The sequence below is a fragment of the Lutra lutra genome, chromosome 16 (assembly GCF_902655055.1).
Source record: "Lutra lutra chromosome 16, mLutLut1.2, whole genome shotgun sequence".
Taxonomy (NCBI): Eukaryota; Metazoa; Chordata; class Mammalia; order Carnivora; family Mustelidae; genus Lutra; species Lutra lutra.
Genome location: NC_062293.1, coordinates 31,599,927 through 31,613,508, shown reverse-complemented (window position 1 = coordinate 31,613,508; position 13,582 = coordinate 31,599,927). Strand labels below are relative to the sequence as shown.

Genomic DNA, 13,582 nt, shown 5'->3' with positions numbered 1-13,582 from the left:
GACAGAGACGAAGGTTGATGAGTGGCGGCCTAAGGAGAGACTAGTGCTTAATAGCTAAGGGGTATGTGGTTTTCTGGGATGGGAGGGTAGTGAAAATGTTCTGAAATTAACCGTGGTAATGGTTGTAAAACTGAATATACTGAAAGCCATTGAATCATACACTTTCAATGGGTGAGTCATATGGTGTGTGAATTTTATTTCAATAAGGCTATATTTTAAGAATTCGTTTTTAGGGGTGCCTCGGTGGCTCAGTCGGTAAGGCATCTGCCTTCGGCTCAGGTCATGATCCCAGGGTCCTGGGATCAAGCCCTGCGTCAGACTCTGTGCTCAGTGGGGAGCCTGCTTCTCCCTCTGCCCCTGCTCGTGCTCTCTCTCTCTCTCTCAAATAAATATAATCTTTTAAAAAAATAACTCATTTTTAGGTAAAACTGATTGGAAAGCAGGGTGAGGGGCAGGGGAAGACAAGGATGGCTCTCTGGTTTGGTTCAGGCATGTGACGGGATGGTAGGACCATTCGCCACAACAAGGAACAATGGAGTTGGCTGGTTTTGTGGGTGGGCAGTCCGGTGTACTAATGACTATAGTTTGGGGTATGTTGAATAGGGAATTATAAGAGACATTCACGTGGAGACATCCCAGAAGCAAATGGAGAAAAGTTCTGGGACAAAAGGTTCTGAGCTAGAGATAAGGACTTAGGAGTCATCACCTTCTATGTGTGATTAAAGCAGTCTGAGAGGACAGGGCTGCCTAGAGAACACACAGAAGAGAAAGTTACCAAGGACAGAGTACGGGACACAGAGTATGAGGCAAAAAAGTCCATGAAAAGAATCCTATGCAGGATCTGCCAGACTTGCGACTGGGAAGCCAGCAGGGCCCTGGGGACAGGCGCTCCAGCAGAGTTATGGGGAGAGAGTGGAGTGGGTTAGGACAGGGCTGCCCAACCTCGTCACGGAGACAGAGATTTGCGTACTCCCTCCTAGGGCTACTATGCATTACGTTCCCTAGCACCCACTCTCACCTGCCCCCAACCCCAGCCCCCAGCCCAGAAAGCTCCAGGTGAAGGCATAAATAGGAGGTGAAGACTAGAGTAGTGAACAGAGGCACACCTCATTTTACTGCACTTTCTATAAATTGAAGGTTTGCGTGCAGTCCCGCCTCGAGCAAGTCCACCGGCACCATTTTCCCAAAAGCACCTGCTCACTTCATGTCCCTGGGCCACATTTCGGTAATTCTTGCAACGTTTCAAACTGTTTCATTATTACTGTACTTCTTACGGTGCTCTGTAACCAGTGATTACCACTCACGGAAAGCTCAGATGATGGCTAGCACTTTTTAGCAACAGGGCCCTTCTTCATTAAGGTATGTACATTGTTTTTTCACACATCACTTCAGTGCCCATGGAACAGACCACAGTATAGTGTAAGCATAACTTGTATATGCCCCGGGAAGTAAAAAAATTCATCTGATCCGCTTTACCGTGGGGGTCCGGAACAGAACCCGCAGTATCTCCAAGGTATGCCTATATAAAGAGTTCATTAAGAAAGGGAGGGAGCTGGAGGGATTGGTGTGGTAGGCTGGGGAAAACCCGTGCATGTCCGTATCCCAGGGAGAAGAGAGTCTAGAGACAGCACAAGGACAGAGAAAGGTTGTAAATGAGTGGAATCTTGGAGGAAGTGACCTCCGCAGAGAGGAGGCTCACATGTTGTTCTGAGATGGGGAGGAGGCTAGAAAGGGGTAGAGAGGTCAAACCTTACTAGCAAGGATTGGGGCAGCTGGTTGCAGGGGATGGCTCTGTTCTCCTGGGCAGGCAGGGAGGGGAGTGGAGTGGCAGCACACAGCGAAGGCGGCCCCCTAAGGCCCGGCGAAGCCCACAGCCAGGCGACAGCCCCACCCCGCCAACACTGCCGTGTTGCCCGCCAGGGCTGGGCACTTGGGAGTAGGAGCCGAGCAGGGAGACTGTGGGACGGACCCACGCTTGGGGGTGGCAGGGCTATTCCGGGAGAAGGATGAAGGAGCCAGGGGTTGAACAGAGAGGGGTTATGGCAAAAAGTGAGACTAAGAGTGAGGGAGGGAGGGAGACAGAACTGGAGATATACCAAAAAGGCTGAGGACAAGGGGTCTGAGGTCTTGGTGGAGTCAAGAAGCAAGGCAGGTGAGGGGAGAGGGGAAAGGATCGGGTGTTGTGGCTGGAGGCAGGGACCCTACAGTTGGACTACAGAGATGGCCAAGATGTAGGAAGTAAGGAGGTCCAAGCTGTCAGCTAGAATAGGCTTCTTCTGCCAAGTGGAGAGAAAGGCCAGGGATGTGGGAAGGCGAGAGAGGAAGCCTGTGGTAAGTAGGCAAGGCCCCAGGACACACGGGGAAAGGGACTGGACAGAATGGCTAGACTTGTGATCCCACCCAGAATGGGTCAGGCCGGGTGGGGCTGAGCCCTGGGGAGGCCAAAGGGCACTTGCAGTTAGGGGCTATGCTCACAGTACCCAGGTGCTTCTTCGTGGTTTGAGATCACTATCCAGGGGCCCAATCTCCTCGAAATTTCCAAATCCAGTGCTGGAACCACCCGGGCCACCCTGTGGAAGAGAAAATAAACAAAAATAAGCCCAGAGAAAACATGGCTCAAATCATCATTACAACAACGACCACATTCACAACAACGTATGATTTAGCGATGGCTGGGGCAATGTTATACCAAAGACCGACTCTGTCTGGACCAACAGAGCCCCCTCCTAACTGCTCAAGCCTTATTAAAGGGAAAAGACCCAGGGACGTCTGGCTGGCTGAGTCCACAGGGCACACGACTCAACTCAGGTTTGTGAGTTTGAGCCCCATGTTGGGTGTAGAAAGTACTTGAAAATAAAATTAAAATTAGGGCGCCTGGGTGGCTCAGTTGGTTAAGCAGCTGCCTTTGGCTCAGGTCATGATCCCAGGGTCCTGGGATCGAGTCCCGCATCGGGCTCCTTACTCGGCAGGGAACCTGCTTCTCCCTCTGCCTCTGCCTGCTTGTGCACTTGTGCTCTCTCTCTCTCTGTCAAATAAATAAATAAAATCTTTTTTTTTTTAAGATTTTATTTATTTATTTGACAGAGAGAGATCACAAGTAGGTAGATAGGCAGGCAGAGAGAGAGAGGAGAAAGCAGGCTACCTGCCAAGCAGAGAGCCCGACGCGGGACTCGATCCCAGGACCCTGAGATCATGACCTGAGCCGAAGTCAGAGGCTCAACCCACTTAGCCATCCAGGCGCCCCAAATAAAATCTTTTTTAAAAAATTAAAATTAAAATAGTAAATAAGCAAATAAATAAATAAATAAAGTAAATGGAAAGATGTGGCCATAGAGCCCCAGAGGGAACTTTCCTACTTCCAATCCTCTGAGGTTGAACCCTGGCCTGCCATGGGGTCACTGACCTTCAAAACACCTTGTCCGTCCCCTCTCATTTCCAAGATGAGCAGTAAGGGCCAGGGAAGGTGCATGGCAACGTGGGGTCTGCCAGGCCCAGACCTGGGGCCCTGTGACTCTCCACCCCACCACCCTCTCCTCAGTGTCCCTGCGGACTGACAAAGGACGCAGACTTGATCACGTGGATCCCCAGGATAGAATTTAGCAAATGCAAAAGTCCCAGAGCAGGGAGGACCCAATACTGTTGTGTACCCAGGACCAAGGGTGGGGCAGGATTGTCACCAGAGGTCAGTGCTGGGGCCTAACCATGAGAGGTGGAGGTCCTGTGGGTTGTGAAGGGCTAAGTGAGGGAGGGAGGCCCTTCCGGAGATGATGAGGGAAAAGCATGGTCAGTGCTCTTCTGGACAACGTCTTAGGGGCCAGCTGAGCTGAGGGGATAGGCCTCAAATAAAAGGATACTGTCTCCCTGTACGTGAGCAAGATGGATAGGAAAGAGAGACACAAACATGGAAGGAATAGCTCTGGCAAAACAGAAGCCAGGGCTATCTGTATAGGGAAATTTAAAGAGAAAAAAAAAAAAAAAAAAAAAAGTCAGGGAGCCTGGGGCACTCAATCAGTTAAGCAACTGCCTTCAGCTCGGGACGTGATCTCGGGGTCCTGGGTTCAAGCCCCACATTGGGATCCCTGCTTTGCGGGGAGTCTGCTTCTCCCTCCACCTGCTGTATCCCCTGCTTGGGCACTTTCTCTCTCTGTCAAATAAATAAATAAAAATCTTAAAAAAAAGAGAGAGAGAGAGACAACATAGGGTCAGGGCTCAGGGGTAACCGGAAGAGCCCAGCAGGGAAAGACTGTATGAAAGTATGCAATGTTTTGAACCTACACCAAACTATTATAGAGCTGGGTGGCTATAAATCCCTCTAATTATATGCCCTCTGTATCTTAGGTTTTCCTAATAGTGTGGTAAGACGCCCACCAGCCAGAGGCACAGCTCATTGCAGCGATGCCTGTAATAGTGAAAGGATGCACCTCCAGTGTCCCTCACTTGGGAACAGGTTAGTAAATTATGACACATCAACAAGACAGACTTGAAATGGCCATTTAGAACCATGAACTATAGGAAACTGTGTGGCAACACTGAAAAATGCTTATAATGCAACACGCAGTGAATTAAGAGCAAGTATGTATTCTCAGGTGAGTGCTGGGCCCCTTTCTCCAAGCTGACTAACTGGGAGACAGGGGGACAGCACCAGAGCGAAAGGAGTGAAGCTGGGAATCCTGGGATCCCTATTGGGATCCTCCAAATCCCAATTTCCTGTCCCGCTTTTGATAAGCTGTGGTTGGTAGCAGGTGACGACACTCCTTCCACTGTCCCCCCCCCACCCCGCCCCCACCAATGGCAACAAGAAACTGGCTGGAGGATGTTTCTGTTCTGCTTGAGAACATTCCACTGCAAAATCCTTTTTCCTTTGGAACTTTGGGATGGGGTGCTGTCATGGCCCAAGACTACCAATGACTGAAATATGGGAAATGTGTCAGCAGATCAACCAAAAGGCTTCAGTGACTTGCGAGTGTACCTAAAATAGCTCACTGCTCCACTCAGAATTACTTCACTCAGGCAACATGACCTCAACTCTCAAGGACCTACCCATAGAACGCAGTATGTGCACCGTCAGCAAGCTGCTAAAACAGATCTCCTTTTAATCTAAATTAATTATTTCTTCCCTAATCATAGTCTTTTTCCTTCTCCCATGGGGCTCTGAGGAAATGAAAGGCAGGCTGGTTAGCTGGCCTGTTGATAACCTTCAAACAGTATCTCAGCTCAGAGGGTAACCCTAACCAAAGGTCACAAACTGGGCAGCCTGCGGGGGCCACGAAGAGTACGCACGGAGCAGAGAACTCAGCTGTGGGCAGAGGGATCCCCTCCTCCAGAAGCTCCTGCCCTGTCTCACAGGGGGCCATGGCCACTCAGCTCTGGCAGAGCAGGGTCAGGCCCCAAGGGGGCCAAGTCTCCTGATTTTTGGAAAAAGGAAAAAAGTGTCTTGAATTTAAAATGTTGCCAGCTGGGGTGCCTGGGTGGCGCCGTCTGTGGTGCATCTGACTCTTGGTTTGGACTCAGGTTGTGATCTCAGGATCATGAGCTCGAGCCCAGGCGAGTCAGCTTGGGATTCTCTCCCTCTCCCTACCCCGCCCCCCCAAATAAATAAATAAACCTTTAAAGAAATCCTGGCGAGTAATTCAGATAGAACAACCACCTCACTCTACAGTCAACCAAAGGGAAGGTTTGCAGCTTCTGAAACAGAAGAATTTTTACATTCCTGAGAGCCCAGAAAGTGCCTCAGGGCAGCTCGTGACAAAGGGGAGCACCAGGCCTACAGGCCAGCACTTCTGCTTTCTGCTCTGGCTCCGTACATCAGCTTTCACTTGAGGGTAGAAAAAGTCCTGCTGATTAATAAAAAAGTTCAACACCCTCAAAATTCCTCAGACTAAAAAACCAAAGCTCAGAAAACGGAAGTGGGCCGCATCCCCCCACCCAAACCCCTGCAGCCCGGGGTGGACAGAAGTTCCTGGGATACACACATGGGATCTTTCCTCAGACATCTTCCTATCTCTACCTTCAGGCTGGGCCTCACCTCCAGCCCCCAAGGAGACAGTTGTGATAATGCTACAAGAGAAAGGGCCCTCCCTACAAAGGGCTCCTCTGAGCTCTATCTTACCAGAAATGTCTGCAGGGGCTAGCTGAGGAGGCCAAGGCCAGGGCACCAGCAGGGTGCTTGTGAATACTAACATTTTGGGAGAAAGTGACATCTGCACCCCATGGAGAGGAGCAGCAGGACACCTTCTTTACCCATGAGCAACCTGGACCCCATCCAGGCCATATGTCCAGTTTCCAGAGGCTGAAGCGGGAGCGTGTTCCTCCACCCCTCCCTAGACCCTGGTCCTCCAGGTGGTCATGGGCCACCTCCAGACAGGTATTGTAGGAGGGCAAGAAATGATCCTCTGCCTGCCCCCAAATGCCCTTCAACCAGCTCCCTGACTTCCATCCTACAATCAGAGCTCGAGATCAAAAGGCAGGGTGCCTGGGTGGCTCACACGATAAAGCGTCTGCCTTCGGCTCAGGTCATGATCCCGGGGTGCTGGGATCGAGTCCCGCATCGGGCTCCCTCCTCCTTGGGGAGCCTACTTCTCCCTCTGCCTCTCTCTCTCTTTCTGTCTCTCAAGAATAAATAAATAAAATCTTACAAAAATAAGATTAAAAGGCAAACACACTCAGGGAGAAGGATAGGGTGCAACATTTAATACTAAGCTACACAAGGCTGAGTCCTTTCAAGATCAGCTTTTCTGCGGGCAAGGAGATAGGGTTAAGGAAGGACTGGGAGAAGAGGGAGAGGGAGGGCTGCTCAGGGTACCTCAACCTTTGCTTGGGAACCTCTGAAAACACTTCTGTCAGCACAGAGTTGAATGTGAATTTAGAGCTTCCACAAAGGCATCCTGCCACTGACTGGGCTTAATATAGGAACACCCCTGCAAAGGCTGGAACCCCTCACTCTCTGATCTGGCCCCCTTGGTATACCATGGCATTTGCCTGCCTCAGTAGGACACCAAAGCCCCAAGCCTTGGCAACCCCCAACTGGCCACTGGGTCAGATCGGTCCTTTACCGCTGAGCTGTGAGTCCTTAAGAGCAAGCAAAGTGGCAGGTGGGGAAAGCTGACCAGGCAGCCCAGCCACTGTTACCTGAAGCCACATGACCAGGGGCAATTCTGAGAAGTTCTTGCAGGGGTTAGTGGCATAATAGAGCCACCAGAACATGTAGGCATCCTTGCGAACAGTCACATAATTCCATACTTCCTTTCCCTCCTCTGCGGGCTGGTCCGTGGCCACTCCTGAAACAGAAGCATAACGTGATCTTCCTGAAGAATGTGTAATGTCCAGGTAAATTCTAAGCCCACGGAGATGGCCATGATAAACTGGAGATGATTTGGTTTCTATTTTTAGGCACTTTATTCACTCTAATATACTGTAGAGATAAGGAAAAGCACTTCATTTAGGATAAAGCAAACTAGGAGGGCCTGGGTGGCTCAGTCAGTTAAGCATCTCATACTAGATCTCAGCTCAGGTCCTGATCTCAGGGTTGTGAGTTCAAGCCCCGCATCGGGCTCCAGGCTGAGCACAGAGTCAGCTTGAGATTCTCTCCTTCTGCCCCTCCCACCCACTCTCTCTCTCTCTCTAATAAATAAATAAATCTTTTTTTTTAAGATTTTATTTATTTATTTGACAGACAGAGATCACAAGTAGGCAGAGAGGCAGGCAGAGAGAGAGAGAGGAGGAAGCGGACTCCCCGCTGAGCAGAGAGCCCAATGTGGGGCTCAATCCCAGGACACCGGGATCATGACCTGCGCCCAAGGCAGAGGCTTTAACCCACTGAACCACCCAGGTGCCCCAGCATGAAACACTTTTATAATTCTGTTTTAGAAAGACAGATTCACATTTCTGGAAAAAAAGGAAAATTGCAAAATGCAAAATGCTGGCCTTTATATCTCATTTAATATATGATTAGAGAGGTATCCCAGATGAGAGGGACCAATATTCACTATATTAGGCTGGGGCAGGTATTAGCTTTTGTGAAGGAGAAATAAAATGCAGGTCCCTACTTGACACTATAAACCAAAATACATTTCAAGTGAATCAAGTATTTCAATTTTAAAATTTAGATATTAAAAATAATACAAAAATATAATTGAGGATGCCTGGGTGGCTCAATTGTTAAGCATCTGCCTTCAGCTCAGGTCATATCTCAGGGTCCTGGGATCAAGCCCATTAGGCTCTTTGCTCAGTGGGAAGCCTGCTTTTCCCTTTGCCTGCTGCTCCCCCTGCTTGTGTTCTCTCTTTCACTCACTCTCTCTCAAATAAATAAAAAAAATCTTTAAAATACATATATAAAATTGAATTTTTCTTAATCTCTGGAAGGGGAAGTGATGTAAGCATACCCCAGAGACTATAAAGGAAAAGATCAACAGAGTTGAGGACAGAGACTTGTTATATTTTCTGTACAACAAAATTTATGTACATCAGAAATAAAATTAAAAGGCATACAATAATGATATGCAACAAATACAAAAAAGAGTGATTTTTCTTACTCGTGTGGATCAATTTCAAAAAGGAAGATCCTAATAGTCAAATGGGTGAAGGCTCTGAAGAAATAATTTATGAAAAGTAAATGTGAATGTCTGATAAGTATGTGAGAAAGAGCTAACATCACTAATACTCAGTTATGAAAATCAAACCAATATGAGGTCACACACAAAAAACTTTGCTTATGTGACAGATTAAAAAATAATGACAGGTGCCCAATGGCAAGGAGACAGGAGAGCAAATCCTCATCACTGCTGGAAAGAGTGCACACTGGCATCACTTTGGGGGAAGGCAGCTTGGGTTTGCAAATATCAAAAGAAAGATATTCCACAGATCAAAAGCTATATATATATCCTTTAATCCCCCATCTCCAATTTTCCCTAGTTAACTCTGTAGCATCTGCAAAATATGTATCCGGAAAAAATAGGTTCAATACATTTTCTATGTCACCTTTGCTAAAGTAACAACTCTTGAATTACTGTTCTTTTTCTCAAGTACCCGTCTGGGTAAAAGGCTGCCATTCAAAGATGATGAGAGGCTATCCTCCATGAGGGGAGTTTCCTGCCTTCTACTTCCTCTTTTCTTAAATTTCAAGCCCCATGACAAGGATAAGTACAAGAACTGGTCTCAAAAAGAAGAGAAGGGAGTAGAGGAGACAGGAGAAGTGAGAAGCGAGAAGGATGTAGATTAAGAAAACCAGAAAGTGGCTTGCGGAGCAAAACAGAGTGGCTAGATCATAGATGTGGTTGAAGATTGTCTGTACAAGTGACCTAAGATTACAGTCTCCTGGAAAATGACAGATATGGTTCAGGTCCCTTTTCACTTAACCGGTGGCCCTCCTCCCTTCCCTGGCAGTGACTGCTGTTAAAATGGGGGTGGGGAATGGGGGCAACGTATTTGACATTTCCCAGACCCAAACTGAAGGGCCAGATGATCCCGAGTTTACACAAGGTTAAGACAAGAACTCTTAAGCACTCTGCGTAAGATCACAAGGCCAGTGTGTGGCCAGTTCGAATTCTCACATCTTGAATCAGACCACGGAACACTTTGCTGAAAGGCTAAAAATCGATCTGCAAGTCATCCTATTTAACGCGAGTTTGTTTTTGTCAAAAAGGATCGCAGTGAGGGGAGATACTATGCTCCGTTCTGATCAGGAGAGAGAGAGAAAGACCTCATCTCAATGAAACGTCCCATTTGTGGAGGAGTTGGTATTTCTGGGTCCTTCGCCCCACACGTTTCCGCTCAAAATAAAAAGTCCTCATTAACCCCACTTAGCAGCCAATCACCGCAGGAAAAGGGAGGTGGTCTTGGGATCGTGGAAACCTCATTGATCAGCAGTTTCCCCAGTCATGTATTTTGCACAACTCCTTCTACCTCGGGGTAGGAAAGAGAGGAGTACTAGACCACGCAGAGCCAGAAAGGGGTAGAAAAAGCACTTGGCACTTAAGAAGAAGAAGAAGAAAAGGAAAGAAAAGAAAGAAAGAAAGAGTGAGGTTCTAAAGCAGTGTAATTACGCAAGGTGGAAACTGGGGGAAACAGATTTGCTTTCAAAAGCACAAACCCACTAATAGACGCTCATCCCTGGAGAGAGGAGGAGGCGCCTGCCGCTGATGCAAATTTTGCCCGAACCTACCGGTGCTCGAACCCAGATGCAGCAGGAGCAGCAGCAGCAGAGACAAGGGAGATGTCCGGGGTACCAGCTCCATGGCGAATACCCGACGGCCTCACCAGCCGCAGGCTGGAACCCGCGCCCCACCACGTGACGGCGGTGGGTGGGGCCGGGCCGGGCCGGGCCGGGCCAGGCCGGGCCGGGGGCGGGGCCGGCGGTCCGGAGGCGGGGCCTGGGCGGCTCCTAGTATCCCGGGTGTGCTTTGCTGGTCTGGCCCCCCGGAAGCCGAGTGGCAGCGCTCGGGGTGTAGTATCTGCCCCACCACGTCCTCCTCTGCGGCTTTGGGGATGGATCAGAGAAGTTGCTGCGTTTAATGCATTTGTCTGACGGGTCGTGCGACGGAACTGAAACGCTACGGAGAAATAACCACGAGAACCGTCTTAACTGCCCGGCTCATCCCTTCTTTCCCCAAAAATACGCCTGGCATTTCGGAAGCTACTGCATGACATCCAGGCAGATGAAGCCTGAACCACCTGGTCGTAGAACACTGCGATTCCATTTTTCACAGATTTAGCTTTAAAAGTATTTTAACTATAAAATTACATATATCATGGACATGTTGGAAATTACTAAAATTTTTAGTTCCTGCAAAACCATTGTTGGCGTTATATATTTTTCTCTAGTCTTCATCTTTGTAAGTACAATGAAAAAAAGTTTTATTGTTTTTTTCTGGGTTGGTAATTTGTCATTCACATAATTCTGTGTTAACATTGTCTTCGGAACAGTCATTTTATTTATTTTTTAAATATTTTATTTGAGAGAGAGAGAGAGAGAGAGCACAAGCAGTGGGGAGGGGGAGAAGCAGACTCCCTGCTGAGCAGAGAGCCTGCCCTTGGGCTCTATCCCAGGACCCCGGGATCATGCCCTGAGCTGAAGGCAGAGGCTTAACAGACCAGGTGCCCCCACAACAGTCATTCCTAGATGGAATTCTAGTTTTGGGTAGGGGAAGGGAGGAAATGAATGGTAGAGGGGTGTGTGTGTGTGTGTGTGTGTGTGTGTCTAAAGGTCATTTTTTTTTTCCTTAGAATATACTAAATAACTCACCTCATAGAACTAGGACACAAGATAATACAAGGACAGGTTATTGCTAAATACTGTATTTCAAAAAGTGCTCATGACAGAAAACGAAACTGAAAAACAAAGTCCATGTGACAACTCCTTTTTCTGTCCCCCTCTGTATCCCTCTCCTCCTGACTCTCATAAATGGACAGATGTTTTTATCAGCAACCTTGTGAAAAGAGTCGTGCCAGTGAAGGGCAAGGGCCTGAGATTTGGGCCAGAGAACAGAATTAGGCAACCAGGTTTTCGCAAGCTTTAGCTTGGGTTGGTCCTGGAATGTGTTAAATGCCGTAATGAGGGTACTGGGGATAAGCCTCTTCTAAAGGAAACATTTGAAAAATATACACACAGGAGTGACTGGATGGCTCAGTCAGTAAAGCGGCTGCCTTCAGCTCAGGTCATGACCTCAGGGTCGTGCGATCAAGCCCTGCATCAGGCTCCCCTGCTCAGTGGAGAGACTGCTTCTCCTTTTCCCTCTGCCCCCACCCCCGCTTGTGCTCTCTCTCAAATAAATAAGATCTTTTTTTTTTTAAAGATTTTATTTATTTATTTGACAGACAGAGATCACAAGTAGGTAGAGAGGCAGGCAGAGAGAGAGGAAGGGAAGCAGGCACCCTGCTGAGCCGAGAGCCCGATTTGGGGCTCGATCCCAGGACCCTGGGATCATGACCTGAGCCGAAGGCAGCGGCTTTAACCCACTGAGCCACCCAGGCGCCCCTCAAATAAATAAGATCTTAAAAAAATAAAATAAACATGCAACTATCATATGACCCATGCAATTGCACTCCTGGGCATTTATCCCAGGGAAATAAAGTCTTAACGTTTACATAAAAACCTGTCAATGAATGTTTATAGCAGCTTTATTTGTAATAACCCCAAACTGGAAACAATCCAAATGGCCTTGAACACGGCCAACAGGTCTTCGATGCAAATGGTTAAACAAACGGGGGCTCACCCATGCCACGGGATACTGTTCAGCAATAATAAGGAGCAAACTATGGATATACAACCTGAATGAGTCTCCAGAGAGTTATGCTGAGGAGAAGAAAAGCCAATACCAAAAGTTTACATACTTCATGATTTCACTCATATAACATTCTTGAAATGACAAAATCACAGAAATGGAAAGCATAGTGGTGGCTCTAACAGCAACAGGGAAGATCACTGTGATAATGGAACTGTTCTGTTTCTTGGCTATATTCATGTCAACATTCTAGTTATCACTGGGGGAAATTGGGTGAAAGGTACACGAGATCTCTCCATTATTTTCCACAACGGCATGTGATCTATAATTATCTTATACTTTTAAAAAAACTTAATTTTTATTTATTTATTAACTATTTATTTATTTATTTGTCATAGAAAGAAAGAGACAGAATGCACAAGCAGGGGGAGCAGCCCTCAGAGAGAGAAACAGGCTCCCTGCTGAGCAAGGAGCCTGATGCAGGACTTGATCCCAGACCTCTGGGATCCTGACCTGAGCCCAAGGCAGACTCTTAACAGACCGAGCCACTCTATTTATTTACCTTAAGTAGGCTCCTCCTCAGTGTGGGGCTCAAAATCATGACCCTGAGATTAACACCTGAGCTGAGATCAAGAGTCAGACATTCAACTGACTGAGCCACCCAGGTGCCGCCCCCCAAAAGCTTAATTTTAAAAAGGAAAGCACATAGAAGCATAAAACATATGCAGCTCTGCGCCTTCTCTTTTCTCTCATTATATCCTAGGCACATTTCCATCGAGGTATATTTGGAACTAACTAAATAGGGATTTAATTGCATAACTTTTTTTTTTAAGATTATTTATTTATTTATTTGACAGAGAGATCACAAGTAGGCAGAGAGGCAGGTAGAGAGAGAGAGGAGGAGGAGCCAGGCTCCCTGCTGAGCAGAGAGCCCAAATGCGGGACTCGATCCCAGGACCCTGGGATCGTGACCGGAGCCGAAGGCAGAGGCTTTAACCACTGAGCCACCCAGGCGCCCCAATTGCATAACTTTTGATACAGTGGAATTCTATACAACCATTTGATGTACACTAATTTTATTCAATTAAATCTGTAGATGGATATTTACTTTGTTTCTTGTTATTTGCTTTTACAGTGTTTCGGGAAACATTGTACAGGAGTCTCTGCTCATTGTATTAGTCTATCTCTAGGATAAATGCCTAGATATGGAATTGCTAAGTCAAAGAGTACATGAATAAAATGTACATTCATGTACTTCATGTACATTCAAAGAGTACATGAATTTATGATTTAGACAAATGTTGTCAAATGACCCTTTGGAAGTTTTTAAAGGATCATTCGACAAAAGAATAATAAGTACTTTC

General features: G+C 47.4%; 1 protein-coding gene across 1 annotated transcript in view; it reads right to left on the bottom strand.

Moving 5' to 3' along the window:
- Positions 1–10,304, bottom strand: part of SCPEP1 (serine carboxypeptidase 1) — a 32,352-nt gene extending 22,048 nt beyond the window's left edge. Inside the window, exons 1-3 of the mRNA XM_047708961.1 lie at positions 10,160–10,304; positions 7,129–7,277; positions 2,481–2,570 (exon numbers count right to left, since the gene is read on the bottom strand). Coding sequence (XP_047564917.1) covers positions 2,481–2,570; positions 7,129–7,277; positions 10,160–10,232 — 312 coding nt within the window. The 5' untranslated portion in view covers positions 10,233–10,304. The remainder of the gene's footprint in view (positions 1–2,480; positions 2,571–7,128; positions 7,278–10,159) is intronic.
- Between the last annotated feature and the right edge of the window lie 3,278 nt (positions 10,305–13,582).